At 37.9% G+C, this 17,359-nt stretch overlaps 1 protein-coding gene and 1 long non-coding RNA gene across 2 annotated transcripts in view; one reads left to right on the top strand and one right to left on the bottom strand.

Annotated features, from left to right (window-relative positions):
• The window catches only part of LOC112488136 (uncharacterized), an 87,016-nt gene that overhangs the window by 14,270 nt on the left and 55,387 nt on the right, over nucleotides 1-17,359 (bottom strand). The gene's annotated exons all lie outside the window — the stretch shown is intronic.
• gfra4b (GDNF family receptor alpha 4b) overlaps nucleotides 9,825-17,359 on the top strand; it is a 31,961-nt gene continuing 24,426 nt past the window's right edge. Inside the window, exon 1 of the mRNA XM_008326512.3 lies at nucleotides 9,825-10,767. Within this exon, the coding sequence (XP_008324734.1) occupies nucleotides 10,725-10,767 (43 nt within the window). The 5' untranslated portion in view covers nucleotides 9,825-10,724. The remainder of the gene's footprint in view (nucleotides 10,768-17,359) is intronic.

Consider the following 17,359-nt stretch of genomic DNA (forward strand, 5'->3'; position numbering starts at 1 on the left):
CAGTGGTCTCCTGTGTATGAACTGCTTTTTTGCTGGTGGTTGTGAAATTAAGCCTAGGCACCTGCAGTTTTTAGACGTCATGTGAAAGTGTTGAAATGTCAAACCATTTAACCAGTTTAGACTGTTGGAGTTAATGAGACGAAAGTTGAATTGGACATTTATAGTCGTCCCCTCTACAAGTATTCTGACCTTCAGACATGACCAAAACACACAAGTCACTTTTTTCTCTCTCTTTCTTCTTTTCAGATTTTAACCAATCATCCTGAAACAATGACTGATTCTCTTTGTTCTGTACTCTGTCAATTAATGCTAATATCAAAATGAATAGAATTCCCCTGGTTTGAATACTCTGATGACTTTCTTGCCCTTTGTAAAAAAAATAAAATAATAAAATAAATAAAATCAATTGAATTGTTTTTTTCTCTGAAGAAATATCTTCAAGAATTTAAAAGAACGAATGAAATATGACCCTGTATTGTTACTGTAAACTGTGTGTGCAGTATACTGTTACAGAGTATTTAATTTAAGCTGAGCGAATCTCTCATCAACCTGCTTTCACAACAACCCAATCAGACTTATTATGGTCAGAGTCTGTGGAGGTTATGGAAGGTTTTAATCAGCTGTGATTGGAGCTGCTCCACTTCATCAGTTCTCCTCAGCCAGACCACAGCTGTGCTCCAGGACAGGTGAAGATGGAAATTAAACACAAGTGTCGTAGATTTACTGCTCTAGTTAGTGATGTTTTACTCACAGGCTAACAAGGGAAAAGCAGCACCTGTCAAAGAGAAGCTCATGAAGTAGGCATTGTGGCATTAAAGCAGTGTTTCCCAACCTTTTTTTGATTGTGGCATTAAACCAGTGTTTCCCAACCTTTTTTTTGAGCCACGTCGCAAAATCTCACAGCACATCACCCAACTAAAATGTCCCTGGCCTGTTTAGTTGAACACAACACTAATATACTGGCAGTAAGACACATACTAAGATAATCTTTAACAGGTCGGAGTATTTCTTTCTTTTCCGTTTTTAAGCCATCTGTTGCCATATAAATTAATTCTATATAAAATGTAAAATAATTATTCAATATAAATGATTTTCATTAAACAAATACATTTCAGGGGAATGGAGATCTGTTGGTGATGATGTAGTGAAGCAGTGGCTGCTGATCTCATCATTATCCCATCAGTTTTTATTTAAGGTAGCAGAAAAAATACTTAGAATACTAAAAAATACTAATAAAGTCATTCAATTCTGAGATTTTTACAGTGAAAAAATCCAATGTTTTTAATTATAACATTGTTAAGTTTCTGTTGAATTTAGATCGATATGATCAAAATTTACCGTATTTTCCTGACTATAAGTCGCTCAGGAGAATAAGTCGCACCAGCCAGCTAGAGTGCCCTCTAGTGGCTGTCAGTGTGAAAATAAAGAACGTGTAAATTTGCAGTGGTACAGGAGTAGCAGATACTGGTTCACAAGCTTAGAGTGCCCCTAATGGTCGTCAGTGTGAAAATAACAAACGTGAATTCTAATGCCTGTCAGTTTGAAAATAACAAACGTGAATTTATGTATTTTAATATATAGATCGGACCTGAGTCGCAAAAGTTTGCCTTACAGTCCAGAAAATACGTACTGAAATCTCTACAAAAGGAAGTGCGACTGCTGATTCCTGGTTTTTATGAAGTTTGCATGACCTCCATGGGGCTCCTCTAGGTACCCACAGTCCAAAGACATACACATTGAACGGACACTTATTGACCAACGGTGTGAATAGTGCTTTGTCTCTATATGTGTCCCTGAGATGGAGTGTTAAACAAGTGTCCCTCTCCTTTGCCCACTGACAATAGCTCCAGCTCCAGCTGCCCACGACTCTGCAAACTTAAGCACTTTTTTAAATTTTAGTCCCATTTAGCTATTAGTTTAGCCTTTAGGCAGCAGTAGTGTATCTTAAAAAGCACTTCTTCTGAGACTAGGAGTCATTGGTTGAACATGAAATTCATGACAAGTCGAGTCACGAAGCGAAAATGTCCTCTTTCTTTCAGCAAAAAGAACATGTCTAATATTTATTCCAGAATGTTAGAAAGCGCTGAAGTAAGACAGTCCTGTAACAGTAAATCTTGCTGAGGTAAACGCTACCGAAATCTCTGAGAATTAATAGTACTGCATGTTTTTTTTTTGTTTTTTTTTTAAATTGGCCTGGAGCCTGTTATACTGTTGTGATTTGCACAGTTTAACACTGAAGGGAAGGCAGCAGCATATATTGTTATATTTTTGACAGCGGCTGCAGATTGGCCCTATTATTTATAAAGATGGCTGCTTACAGTGTGGTATGTGAGAGATTATACACTGACACTGCTGTGGAGGTGGTTTAAACCATGACACTCTGACAGCTCATTTCTTAAGAGGCTGCTTTTAGTTTACAGGCTGAGGTGTACACTGTGTTTCCCCTTAATACACTGTGGTTGGAATAATAAGTCAATTTAGCCCACTGTACTTCTCGATATAAATCTAAAACTTTATGGTAAAAATGACTTTTACCTAATATGATGTGAAAGAAAGTCATCTGACTAAACTTTATTGATCCCACACTGGGAAAATGACTAAACTTTATTGATCCCGCACTGGGAAAATATAACAGTCAAAATAATAATAACTCAGCCCTATATTAATATATAAAATAATAATAACTCAGCCCTATATTAGTCCCAAAATGGGGAAACATACGGTGTGAGTCTTTTGCAAACCTCACAGGCTACCACTAGAGGCGCCATTGGGAATATGTGGTTCATCTGGGAATCAAATCTCGCACACCCTGTTTGCAAGGCAGGCGTGCTAATCACTACATTATGGAACCACAAACATCATAAAAAAACAAGAACGCAAAATCTAAATAAATGACAACTAGTAGTAGTAGAAGTATCAAATGTCAGGAACAACTACAACAAAGTAAAAAAAAAAAATTATGTTAATTTAAACATACATCGGTAATCTGACAAGACAGCACATTTTAGATTTTTTTTTCTGTCTATGGCAAATTTTAAATCTAATTTGACCTGAAAACCTTTTCATTGATTTCTTTTTTTTATGACCAGGCCCAATGTTTGAACATTCCCTCAGGAAAAGAAAACATTAAGTCAAAGTGGATGAACAAATCTGCTGAGGTCAAAGTTCAGTAAAGGCTGAGCTGCTGTTTGAGGCCAAACAGCCCTGCAGCAGCATCCGCAGCAGCAGCATCCGCAGTGTTATTGTTGTTTCTGACTGCCTGGTTTAGACTGAAAACTGTTTTCTTTGTCCATTACCTTAGAGGTGCCTACAGCAACAACTTGTTGTTGTTTTTTGTTTTCAGCTTCAGTTATTCACATCTTAGGATCTTGGGATATTTTTTACATGCATGTTCTTATCACATTTATATATTTTGTAGATCAGTTCTACCCATTGATCAAATGATCATTTCGTACATTTGTTTAGCAACTGTAATTACAGTACATATTGTTTATCATTAGCCTAACTGCTAGTTATCTGACAGTTCATATTTGCTACCAACTTTTTTTGAAGGTCTTATTCTGTGGCTAATGTGTGGCTAATTTTATGACCTACTTTGTGTCTACATAATCATTTATTTTTGGTTCCTGATGCGTCATTTCAGCTCGCTAGCTTAGCTGTTTCTATGCTAACTAGATATATTCCAGCAGAATACGGCCTCATTTGCTCAGTTACAATATAAAAAAGTTAGATTAGTGGGACTAAAGAAGCAGAATTCTTCAACAATAACTTTGATTATAACTAGCTGTGATCGACTCGCCGTGTTTTCACAGCTTTATACTGTTAGCTCCTTTATAAGAACATAGTCTTTCCTGGATCCTGGCTCCATGTATTTGTGACAGATGGTGGTTGTTTTCTGTTAACGCTCGGTGCAGGTGAGACTTAACACTGTGAGGTGGTTCTGTTGCCTCTCTCTCCTGACTACATTCAGCAGATAAGAGTTTCTCTTCAACTCTCACTTGTCTGCACTTATTAACAAAAAAAAAAACCAAAAAAAAACAGCCGTTTTAATTACCTTTAACACGGAGACTTGTTCATGCCTGATAAACCACACTTTTATAAACAAGCTCAGCTGAAAGTTATTTATCGTACATGACAGAAACTCAGCTGAGGTCAAAAAAGTTGAACCTCCACAACTTCTTTTCAGACAGTCCTAGACTTAAACCTGCACCAGAGAAAAGCTGCACACAATCAAGTACAGTGTGATCCCTGATTAGGACGAACTCGCGGCTAACGGTGGACTGGGCTTTTAATGGGACACAACCGCTCCATGGCAAACCCAGGTTTAGCCTGTATTGCATCTCACAGTTTTCACGGCAAAATGACTCGCTCTGTGAAACATGTGTTTATGAATGACTACAAGGGATAAAATTTGTAAATACTTCACCTTCAATGACAACTTTATGCTTTAAAGTGTTTTCTATGACAACATTACCTCCAACAACATCTGTTCAGGGGCAGACATGTGGTCAAAGTCATAAATTCCCATTAATGTCAGAAGCACAGGTCCAGCAGTTACTCATAAACACACACTAGTCTGCAGACATGCACTTGGGGCTCTCTCTCTCTCTCCCTCTCTCCCTCTCTCCCACACACATGCACAGCTTTTGTGGTGTGTATGAACATCCTTAAAATCCCAGGAGGTGACTTGTGGACCTTCAAAGCTCAAATCTGTTGATCCAGGTGTCATGTGATTATTTTTGGCCACCAGAAGTGTCAGGACCTGCCTGATAGATGTTCATCATGGATAACCTCATCACCCCATGGAGCACCACACACACACACCGGGACACACATAACACATTCCCTAACAACCTTAGTCCAGTGTTTCCCAATTTTTTTTTTTATGGGGACCCATATTTTAAAAGTCACAAACCTTCGCGAACAAAGTCAATAGACATTATTCGTAAACTCCTGGGAAACATGATGCGAGACGACCCCAAAAAAAACTCTTGCGACTCCGGGACACACACAGTTGGTTTTCATGAGTTGTGAAGACTTCACATAGACATAACACATTCCCTAACAACCTTACTCCAGTGTTTCCCTTTTTTTTTTTTATGGGGACCCATATTTTAAAAGTCACAAACCTTCGCGAACAAAGTCAATAGACATTATTCGTAAACTCCTGGGAAACATGATGCGAGACGACCCCAAAAAAACCTCTTGCGACCCACCTGAGGGTCACGACCCAGTCTTTGAGAAACAATGTCTTACTCTAATTCTGACTATTACAACTGAATGTCTAATCCTTATCCTTGCTCTGACTCTAACCCTAATAACCCTATGCCTTAGTCCAAACTAAATCATACTGCAGAAAAATATACACCCACACTAGTGGCCACAGGAGGCGCCAGTGTGTATGTGATCCCTCTAGAGCTTGAACCCAGGACATTCATATAAGGCTCATGTGATAACCACTACCACTTTTTTTTTCTTTAATCATTTTTACATATGTCAATCCTAATGATATCTAATTTTAAAAAAAAATTGTTCTGTAAAATGTTTTTGAAACGAATCTGTTGAAATCAACTGAAAGTAAAGTTGTCCAGTAGAAGGGGTTTTCTTTAGACATTACTTGAGTTTCTAGCTTTTTCGTTTGTTCTTTAAACATTACTTGAGTTTCTAGCTTTTTCGTTATCTTTAGGTTGAATTGTATTTTTAACTGTTAATGATAATGATACATTTTTCCAATGTAGCATTTTGTCTAATTTAGCTTTTAACATAAGTCAACTGTTAAAAATGATACATTTTTCCAATGTAGCACTTTGTCTAATTTAGCTTTTAACATAAGTTACTTGTTTTATATATATTTCTGTTTGCTAATGCATTTTCTTCAAGAAACTGTCTTTCATGTTGATAAATTTGGTTGTGGCCTTTTAGATGTTAAATTAGTTTGAGTAATCAAATGGACAATTACATATATATATATATATTTACATTAGTTTATAAACTAATTAGAGGTCATATTTATACGTATGTGTGATAGCATCATTTGAGCACCTGTTTAAACAGTGGTAATTCCCACAAAGAAAGGAAAAACAACAATGGAAAAATCAACATTCTGACTGTGTTATTGTTTCACCCTGACCATTAGAAAACTATTATGATGATATCACACACACACACACACACACACAATATGAATGTGTCCTGGTATTCAGCAGCTCTGTGTTCACATCTGCTCGATAGAAATTAGGTTAAAGACGGCGAGAGCAGCGACACGGCGGTAACATAACCTGACAGACAGCAGGCCTGAAACACTGCACATGTTCAAGTGAGAAATAACACAGTCATCGGGTGTGTAAAAGGACGCCAGTCAGTCTTTCACCTTCCCCGTTCAGCTGTTTTCGGCACAGCACTAGCACTGGTGCAGCATTCTTACATCATTTTTGCTTTTTAGCACACGGGTAAATATTTCATTCAGAGAAGACAGACATCTTGTTTGAAGGACCAAATCTCTTCTGCTAATTGTATGTTCTGTGAGATCTTATGAACTGCTGAGGAAATATAATGTTTTAGGTTTAACAGTTGGTTTGAACCACTTAAACTAACCCTTCATGGGGAAAAAAAAAAACTTCAATATTTAACCGTGACGCAGTGACACTTTTGTCATGAACAGGAAGTTATTGTGAGTTGCGTCAAGTCCGTCCCACACTGACCCAGTGATCTGCCACAGGAAGCGTCCCTGAGGCGATGAGCGAAAACAACCAACACTCTGTCAGCAATCAACTACAGACATGACGTCACCGTCCTGGGACGGGAGCGTTCGCAGCACAGCCTCGTTATTTCAGACAAATCTGTGAAAGTTCGGAGGTGTAGAGTGAAGCGCTGACACACATGGCATTGGACTGGACTCATTATGGTTCACTGCAACATGAACTCAGGGTTGTGGGTTTTTTTTACTGGACCGATCCACCTGCCTGTGGAGTAAGCAGTTTCCTCGTATGTTTATACAAAATCACCTGTTTTGGTTCATTTGTGCTGAGGTGAGATGCTGAGAAAATCTAGATTTCCTAAAAAGGATAGGATGTAGTGGTATTCACTAACCTTCAGAAAAGGTTAAGTAACAACGCAGGTTTTATGCAGTACTTTTCTTAATAATCCCAATAATAAAGGTTGATATTCAGACTCATCCTAATGTTATTCAAAGCTACACTTCATCCAGAACCTTCCAGAGACCGTGCTCTGCAGGGTCACATTTATCACATTTTTCCTGCACTGTCTTTGCTGAGGTGCAGATAAAATATGTGACCCTGAAATTTGAGAACTGTTGATGATGAGCACCTTTTCAAATGCAGCCGAGTGAGACACTACTAATGTGATATCGTGTTTTTAAAGAGGTTTCCCATTTCATGGGCGTTGGCATTTATAATCAATAAACTTTTACGTACCTGCACAACATTAAATTGTAAAACAGAAAATAGAAAAGGGACCCAGTCCCAGCCCATTCTGCTGACTATAAATCTTATGACATGTAAGCAAGCGAACAGATGACAGTACCTTTGCCATATGTTCCAAATCCACTTGAAAAGCTCACACATGTACACAAAATGCCTGGTCATACACGTCAAACATATTTAACCAAGCAGATAATAAAAAAGCATCAATGATAAAGTGAATAAGACTGGTATCCGTCTTAAAAAGGAAAATCAGTCAGTCGAGAAAGTAACTATATGTTAGCATGCTAAGTGTAATTTAAAATAGGGCTAGAACATAACAACAATACATAAAAAGAAAAAAAAAAGTGTTGATAAAACTTAAAAATAACACAATTTTAGTCTGCAATTGTCAGGCATCGACAAAAATCCCTGGAAAGGCAGAGCTTTGTTTAATATTAGGGAAACATTAGCATATGGCTAGCTTTCTTATGGGCCAACTTGTAAATCCACGCTCGGTATAAGGACAGCTTCTAGGTATTATAAAAAACTAAAATACTTTTATAGCAGGAGTCTCATTAGAGGTTCCTGAGATCATTTATGTTAAAGGTTTTCTTTATTGGTTATAAAAGACAAAACCAACTGCCATTTCATTGGGACGTAGCTAAAGATTCGAAAGAAAAGTTGACTGTCTTTAAACTATTTATAGAATTCAATACATTGTGTCAGAGTCTACGGGTTGATTAGAACAGGAGTGGCCAATAAGTAGATCAGGATTTACCAGTAGATGGCAGAGAGAATGCTGATAGATCAATGAGCAATTCAAATAATATAAAAATAAATAAATATATATATAAATATATATTTAAAAAAAAAAATATAAAATATAATTCTATGGTGTGTACCATAAGATTTTAATCATAATGTGCCGTGGAGCTAGATGCATTTAATCAGTGCCTAAACATATAAGGTGTATCTAAAGTATGTTGAGAATATATGAGCAAATATATATTTAGCGATCACTTTAGCCTCATTTGACCAGGAGATACAGAGAGAAAAAAAGGGATGTAAAAAAATCTTTCATCTGTCTTTGAATTTATCCAAAAACATTTTGACTTGATTCACCGATTCCTGCAGAGTTCTATATTTCGTGCCAGAAAAATTTCAAAAATTCATAATAATGATTTAAAAACAACAACAACAACAACAAACACAACCACCAGATCCATTTTTTAATAATTCGTCATCCTAAAACTACAGCCCAACATCTGCTGTGGAAGCACTTGCACTAACGTTGTCAGCGTCAGTCTGTCCACAGAAGAAGGGCAGAACCAGAGCAGTGAAGAATGGCAGCCAAGATAAGAGCAGCTTTTCTGACAACACTCTTCCAAAGTTCTTCAGCCCGTCTTCACTACTCAGCTGGATCATCCTCCTGGACCCCCTTAGTCACTACAGTATGACACACACACACACACACATACTGAGTGTGTTTGGTGCAACATGGTGATTCTCTTGTTATCTGCTCCACAGCAGCTTTGTTTGCATGGATCATCTGGAATCTCCATTTGTCACTGCTGCTGCTGCTGGAGTGGAGACGTACTAAAAAAAAAAAAGCCCCCCAAAAAACAGTGAGTCAACAGAGTCCGAATGCACATCGTGGCTCTGCTGATGTTCTCTGCTCAACCATTAAATGAACAGATGGTGTGTAAGTTGAATTGTGAAACAGTACAGAATCAATAAGAGCCTGTTTCCAAACAGTGAGCAGCTCAGAAAAAATTGGAGCTGCAGCTCCAGTGGTCAGCTGTGGTCAGGAAGTGGATCGGGCGCTCTGACGGGACAAACACTGTACGGTTTTATGCTGAAGAAATGAAAAAGGAAAAAGAAATAGAAATGCTGACATGCTTGCTAAAAAGAATAGAATAGTTTTCACTCAAAGCCAGTTGGAAACTTTTGCACAAACACAGGATCTTTAACCATCAAAAGCCCGGTTCTGCGGCCAAAAATTTGACTTTTCTGTGGCCTCAATTAAAATCTTCAAAAATTCTGCGTTCAAAAAGCTATGTTCCATGAAATATGTCCCGGAGGATTCTGGGTAATTACCAGGCCCATATATTTTGGTCAAGATTTAGATATTTATCCAATGTCCCAAAACTACTATTTATTCCAAATAGTTTTTCTTTGTTTGTCAAAGAGCAATGAAATCTTCTTCCACTAGGTGGCTGCAGATGGTTATTAAAACTAAGAAAATATTATCAGAGCTGTTGAAGAAGATCTTTGTGTCTTTCTTCAATTCCTGCCAGTATATTAGCATTGTCTTCAACTTAACAGGAGTACATTTTTTAGTAAATTTAAAGTAGAATATTACTATATTTCATCATATATACTTTTTGTGAGATTTTTGTTCGGTGGTGTGCCGTGGCCCAAAAAAGGTTGGCAAACACTGCCCTACAGAACGGAAGAAAAAAGGAAAATAAAGTTTCTGATGTGAAATGAAGCTCTGGTCGGAGTCATATGACCATGTGACCAGAACACAGACACACTTTCACTCTCTTCCTCTCCCCTCTCGCCCTATCTGCTCTCTTTAAATCTCTCTCCCTTCGTTTTATCTCTTCGTATTCCTCTATCATTCCCTGACCATGACTCTCTCCCTCAGTCTTTCACCTGTCTTTCCCTCCCTCCACAGCTCACTCGATCCCTTTCACTCTTCCTCTCCCTCTCTCCATCTCACCCACCCTCATCTGTCTCCCTCCCCCTCTCTAACTCTCTCTCTCTCTCTCTCCACTCTGTGGTTTTTCCCGGCAGCGCTCACACTCAGCAGCATCTCTCCAGCAGAAGTCGCTGAATCAGTCAGTCCAGAGACCACCTAAGAGTCAGGGGCGACAGGCAAACGACCTCCAGCAGAAGGATCAGGGACTGTAGAGAGACCACACTGAAGCTCCGACAGGAAGCTCTTTCTCTCCCCCTCTCTCTCTCTCTCTGTCTTATTTTGCGGTGAAGCGCAGGGAAACTTGGACTCATCTCGTTACGCACGGTTGGTGGAGGTTCCTTTGCCCAAAAAGCGCGTCCGGAACCGGGAGAAAGTCCGGGAGAAAACTCGCGGGATTCCGACATTGAAATAACCCTAACTGCTCAAAGAGAATTTGAGGATTTAATTCTCCATCAGTGATATCTTCAAACTGTGAGGATAATGATCTCCACACTAAGTACAGCAGGATACTCAGCTCTGGTGGTGTAATTACTCTGTTACAGCTGTAACTTAAGATACAACACACACACACCCACAGAGACACACAAACACACTCACAGATGGATCGGTGGGGACTTTATCTGCTTTACCTTACATTACTGGGTAAGTGAACACCTGTTGTACTTCAATAATAGTCACAGTTCAAATAACGCTGATGCAAACGGATAATTTAGCATATATATAAAAAATGTTTTCTAATTTCGTTTGGCTGTTTTATTACGACATATAATTTGTCACATGCTCAGTGACACCAGACCTCAGACAGACATGCTGTGGTTTTGGAGGCATATTATCCATTTTAGGATGGATCTGTTCTGCTTTGGTATCCAAACAGACCTTGAATATTACAATAAAATATAAAATACATGTCATTTATTAAACAATCTCATCCCAGCAATAAACAAACTATTGTCAATAGCCTTTACTATACCAATGTTAGTCTAAGACAGTGTCATTCTGTGTATATATATGTATATATGTAAATATACATATAAAATATGTAAATATATATACATATATATGTAAATATATATAAATATATATACACATATATATGTAAATATATATGTATACATATATATATACAGTATATATATTTAATAGCTGTTGTGCTGGACGAGATCATCTTAGATGGCCCCGCCCCCCGCATCTCTCCTTTTCCATAATTTAATGAGGGCCCAGTAATGGGCCCCCTCTACCCAGAGACAGTAGAGCAGTTTGTATCCCTTATCGGCCACCCTGGCCCAGAGGACCTTAAGATTTAAAAGTTAATATGTATCTGTGTCCATTTCTATTGTTTATTCTCCTGGTGGTGTGTCACCGAGCTCGGCTCTTCATGTAATTGAAGGAAGCTTGAATATTGATTTTTGTGGTGATCATCCACTGTTTTGTAAGAGCAGCAGTTGCATCAGTAAAAGCAACAGCAGCAGCAGTGACGGCAGCAGTAACAGCTGCAGCAGTAACAGCGTGTGTTACTTGCATTGCCCTTATATAAACTCAGCCCATCTGACTGAAGCAATATAAATAGGTACACATTTCAGTGTATGCCATTATGACTATATAAATACAGGAACACAGAGCATATCAGTATATGAGAATATGACTATATAAATACAGGAACACAGAGAAAATTTCAAGGACCTAAAATTCTTTCTATGTAAATAATGAATAAAAAAAAGAACCTGAAGTGATAATGGGGAAAAAAACAGCTGACAATCAGGTGATAAAAAGAAGAAAAAAAATTACAAAATAGCAAAAACTGTTAAAAAGTAAGATGAATTGTATTAAGGCTACTTAAAAATAAGCTACGGGTTATGTCAAATATTTTTTCTCCATTTTTAGGTAAAGTGCTTTGGTCTAGGATTATGTTGTTGTGTATGTTGTGAGTGACTGTAAAGGGCCCTGTGATGGACTGGAGAACTGTCCAGGGTGTACGCTGCCCTTGGTCACTGAGTGCTAGAATGAGCTCTGGTTTCATGCGACCCTGAAGATGAATAATCAGCAGGAGATGAATGAATAAATAACATAAAGTACACCTGTACCTGTCAGTGGACTTTATGCAGAATCATCTAGACAATAAATTCTCTGCTGTGTTTTATGTCGGGAGCTGCTCCAAAGTCACATTTACATATGTTCCATTTGAAGGACTGCATGTGTATAGGAGGGAATGATTGTGTTTAATATTAATTTTGAATCAAACGCCTGAGCGGTGAGCTCTGGAGAGACTGAGCTCAAATAAAATCCCACAGGTAGCTGTCAAAGATATGCAAATTGATTTTAATTCCCTTCAATATTTTTTTATTTTATTTTAGTTTGTCACATTTTTTAAAGTTTGTCTTAAGATTTTTCTTTCATCACCAGCAGTTGTTGCAGCAGCTGTAACCCTGTCGGGCCCCAGCTGTGATCACACTGTATATTTTTGATGTAATGGTTTTGACATTGTGGGAAATGACCTGTTTCTGTAATGGAGACAGATAAGTACTGCCACCATACTATTACCCAGCATATTGGCTGGACTCTGGTCCTGCCACTGTCATGAATCTTTACTGTAGTGCAGTGAACAGAGACGGCCATCTTTATGTTTTTACTTACACAACAAAGATACGTCTTTGGAATATTAACGGGGAAATTGCTGCAAACTGTTAGCCATGGCCTCCATTGGTTTTAACCAATTAGTTTTACTCCCTTTTAGGCTGTCTTCACGTTTTTAATTTTTAAATGTTATTGGACTTTTCTTTTTTGTTTGTTTTTGATTAGCTAATGTTTTTGTTATTTTGGCTAATCTTGAATTATTTAAATTAGCTTTAGTCACTGGTTGCAAATAACTCTGACTACCACAGACATAATCGGAAAATCTCCAAAGTCTTTAATTGGTGTTTCCCAATACATTTTTATAATAATAATAATAATAATAATAATAATAATAACTTTATTGATCCCACACACGGGAAGTTCTTGTGCTAACATCTGCTGCAACAGGTTGCCACTTGGAGGCGCTAAGTATGTGGTTCAACTGGGGCTCAAACCCAGGACCTTCTGCGTGTAAGGCAGACGTGTAAGCAGGTGTGATTACCGCAACACTACACAGGCCCTCTTATTAGGAGTCGTTGCGACTTTTGTCACTTGTAAGGAAAGAGCTTGTTAAGACATTAGCGTTGAGTCCGTGCTCCATCTTATCACAGTTTACAGGAAACAAAACTGCATTTATGGATTAAAACGCGGACAGACACGATGGTTCTTAAAATTTATCCAGACACCTAACCAATGTCACAGCTCCTTAAAAAAACCATCCGTTCCAAATTTTTTCCTAAAGCTGCCTCACGTCTCCATCAGTCAGCCTGACGGCTCTGACCTCTGACGCTGACATCGTTCACTTTCACAAATAATCGTCTGCCGGGGATATTAAACTATAATAACTTGGAGCAGAGAATATAAAGTTTGGAGTGAAAGTGGTGCTGACAGTTGAAAAGTGTGAAGGACAAAGGGCGAGGTGGCGGCGCTCCGTCAGAGTCTGCTGGGCCAGCGTTAATGCCATTGATTAGAGGTGATGTATGTGGCTGAAACCTAAATGAGGCCCAATGTTAAAGCTCTAATCCATTATTAAGTGACTACTGATATATCACTGCTCATTCTTTACTCAACCTGTTTACATTTTCTGGATTTATGGGATTTGAGACGGTGTTCCAGGTGGAGAAATGAGGAGCAACAAGGAAGGAGAAAATGAACAACAGATTAATGGTCCAATCTCCGTTCACCTCTAACACGTCTGACTTTGTTCCACACAGACTGTATATAAGTTATGGACATAGGCAGATGGTTCTAAAAGTCACGGGAGTTAAACAGTACTAGCTCCACGTGAATGGAAAGTCGAAAGGAAAATTAGTGGCTGTTTTTATTAGCGTTACTTTGGGCTAACCAGTAGCATTTTTGTTATACTTTTACTGAACTCTATGGCCACGGAAAGCCATCTTTATTTAAATAAGAATTTCTAAAACGGTGGGTAACAGCAAGATTATCATAGGTTCAATCCCTGGTGCTAACTGATGGTCTGTTTGGAGATTTCTCAAGGTACTTTGATTTCACCCCAGAGTGCAAAAACAGGAAGAACTGAGAAACTCTTAATTGATAATTGATAGGTTGTTTTTCTCTAAGTTTCTTCCTCTGATGGAGGACTGGATGGAGGCTTTGCCCCGATGACTGTCGATTGTATAAAACGTTCTGTTCTAGTCTATTCTGATGCAACATGATCTTACGTGGTTTCAGTTTGTGTCCAGTCTAAAGAAAAGGAAAACCATCTGAATCTGGAGAGGGTTAGAAAAACAAACTAACTTTATTCTCAAACCACATCTTTATTTTTTTGTTTTAATAGTTTCTCCTCTGATCAAATCAGACACAGCTAAATTCATAACGACTATTGTTAACATACACGGAGGACATAATAAACAACTCCAAGAATGGACTGAATAGAAACGTTATCAACAAAAAAACCCTCTCCGTGGACAAATTAACTTTTTTTTCCCCCCTTGTATTCGCAGCCAATACTTGGTTTATACAGAAGAATACACAAAAATGTTAAAATACCTCTGGGGTAAGAACCCTGATAGTTTTCGAAATTGGAGAAACAATGGAGCTTGGAGTTGAATGTTGTCTGGAGAAACACTTGATGCTTTAGTGGTAAATCAATCTTCGTGAGAAGACTGCTGAGCAAGCACTTTCTTTGGAAACCTCACTTTTGCTGAGATGTCGGATGAAGTGGTAGGATACAAACAGAAAGGCAGATGGCGCTGCTCTGAGAATTATATGAAATTATCGAATCAATTTATTGAGAAAGTCTTGTTCCGTCATTCCGCCACAGGGTGTAAAGACTAATTTTGTGCGGGAACTAGTTGGCGAGTAAACTTTTGCGGTATAAAAAAGAAAAACTATCAAAGAGCCACCCTATGAAAACCAACTGAAGCTGAGCTTCAATGGGGTTTAAGACACATATCAGGAACATATCAGAATGACTGCATAAGTAATTTGGTTGGTCAGGTTATATCACACGTTACTAGAGGAAATGTAAATCAATTTGTAGATTATTCCATACCATATATGATCTATTTTGCTATATATTTTAAATATATATTCTAGCTTTTTATGGTCTAATGTGTATATGTGTGATGCCATTTTAAACTAATTTAAAGGATTTCACTGTAGTTGGTTTTGCTATTTGTCTGACTCATTTAAATTTTAAACAAAATGATGATGGATTTTGCCTATTTGTTGTAAAAACAAGTACAAGTATTTTGGGCAGCTGTGAATTCCAAAGCCTTGACACTTTATTAAAACTTTGGGTGCAGGTACAGTTTCATGGAAGCAAATCTTGGAAGAACATGTGCAACAGAGGTCCAAGAATAAGTTTTTGGTTGCATTCCATCAAGTTAAGCTGACTGTGAAATTAGTATTTTTGTAGCCACGTTTCTTAGAAAACCAATCCTCTGTACCTCCTCTTCTGTCTGTCAGTGAGCAAGCATGAATAATGTTGCTCAGGTTCTGGTTCTTACTGGTCTTATATAAGCATTTTTGTACAGTTTGGAGCGACTCAGGTAGCTCTAATCCTCTTAACAATAATCAGATAGCAACAAATTGGTGAAAACAACAGTCGGCTTTTTTATCTTTATTCCAAGATTTAAATGTTTACTTTTATCCATATTTTTCGGCTTTATCTTTCACCTCTCAGCGTTACGGAGTATGGTTATATTCAATATTAAGTCAATAGTACATTTAACAGCGATGGACAACATTGTCTTACTTCTCGTAGTTTGGCTATCACCACGTTTTTGTGTCAATTCTCAATATTAAGTCAATAGTAACTTTAACAGCAATGGCTATCACCACGTTTTTGTGTCAATTCCTAACTGGTTTTCCTTCACACTAATTTTTACTAACTGAAGAAGGATTCAGGAATTTTGAAAGTTTTTGTTAAATTGATTATTTCTCTTGAAATACCCTTTTTTTGTTCTACATGAGAAAGACTAAGGGTTGTGTTTGCTTTAAAAAGTCTAAATGAGCATTTAAGTAACATTAACCACTGAGGCTTAGTCAAATGTATATATTTGATTGGGGAATAAAATTTGCCCAAAGCAGATATTTCCGGTACATTTTTTCTTTTTCATCCCTTGCGGTTACTGCGGTAATTACTGACAAAATTTACTGCAAGTCTTGCAGGTCTGTGTAAACACAGTCGAACATTATTTCTTCCACTTGTTTTCTTTTCATAAACACTGGTCGGCTGTGTTTCCTCATATTTTTTCCTATATTTTAAGGCCTGCGGTGTAGCGAGCCAAGCGGTGTAAAGGCAGAAATAAAACTTTCAGACATTTCAGGTTAATGATGAATGTTGACACCGAACGTATCACTGTTGTTCCAGCACAGCTTTTATGACACTGCCTGAATTTGTTGTATATCAGCTGCTGTGCATATGCACCACATACTTTTATTACTGCTGTTATTTAATTGAAAATAGGCGGAGGCACAAACTTTATAGTATTTAATTACCATTCATTGTTTGTTTACATGCACCGAGTGAATTTACGCCGCAGCCCAGGTCGGCAAATAGAAGAGTTTCTTATCAGCTCTTCCAGACTCAAACATATACCAGCTGAGCTCCTGTGCCAAACACTTCCTCAGTGAAATTAATTCAGCTTCTTTTATGCCCAGCAGGAGCAGCTCTTCACTTAATCAACCTGCTCAAATCAGTTTGTGGCCTCATCTTACCTACAATAAAAATGAAGCAAGTGTGTTTGTGGAAACTGAAACAGTGTCTTCTGTACGTAGACCTAGAAGAAATACAATATACGAGAAAAGGGAAAACTACAATTACGTTGTAACCTAGCAACAGTCCGGGAACTAGACCCAAGTATACTTGAGAGACCCTTGCCCCTTTAAAAAAAAACAGCATTTAAAAAACTAGTTAGCTTGGGAAGAGATAAATTTGATAGCAGAAGTCTCTCCTGAAAAAACAAAATCAATAACCAAGGTATATTGTAAGTGTAGCTAAATCTTAAAACTGATTATTAGCCAAAATTAGTAGTTACCACAAAAAGAAAAATATAATCAATCAGACTGCCAAAACAGCTTCAAATGTAACCTAAACAAAAGTATCTCACTTGAGCGAGATTGACAACTAGGCAAACACTGAGACTGAACCGAGAAC

Source organism: Cynoglossus semilaevis, chromosome 15 (assembly GCF_000523025.1).
Source record: "Cynoglossus semilaevis isolate Cse_v1.0 chromosome 15, Cse_v1.0, whole genome shotgun sequence".
Taxonomy (NCBI): domain Eukaryota; kingdom Metazoa; phylum Chordata; class Actinopteri; order Pleuronectiformes; family Cynoglossidae; genus Cynoglossus; species Cynoglossus semilaevis.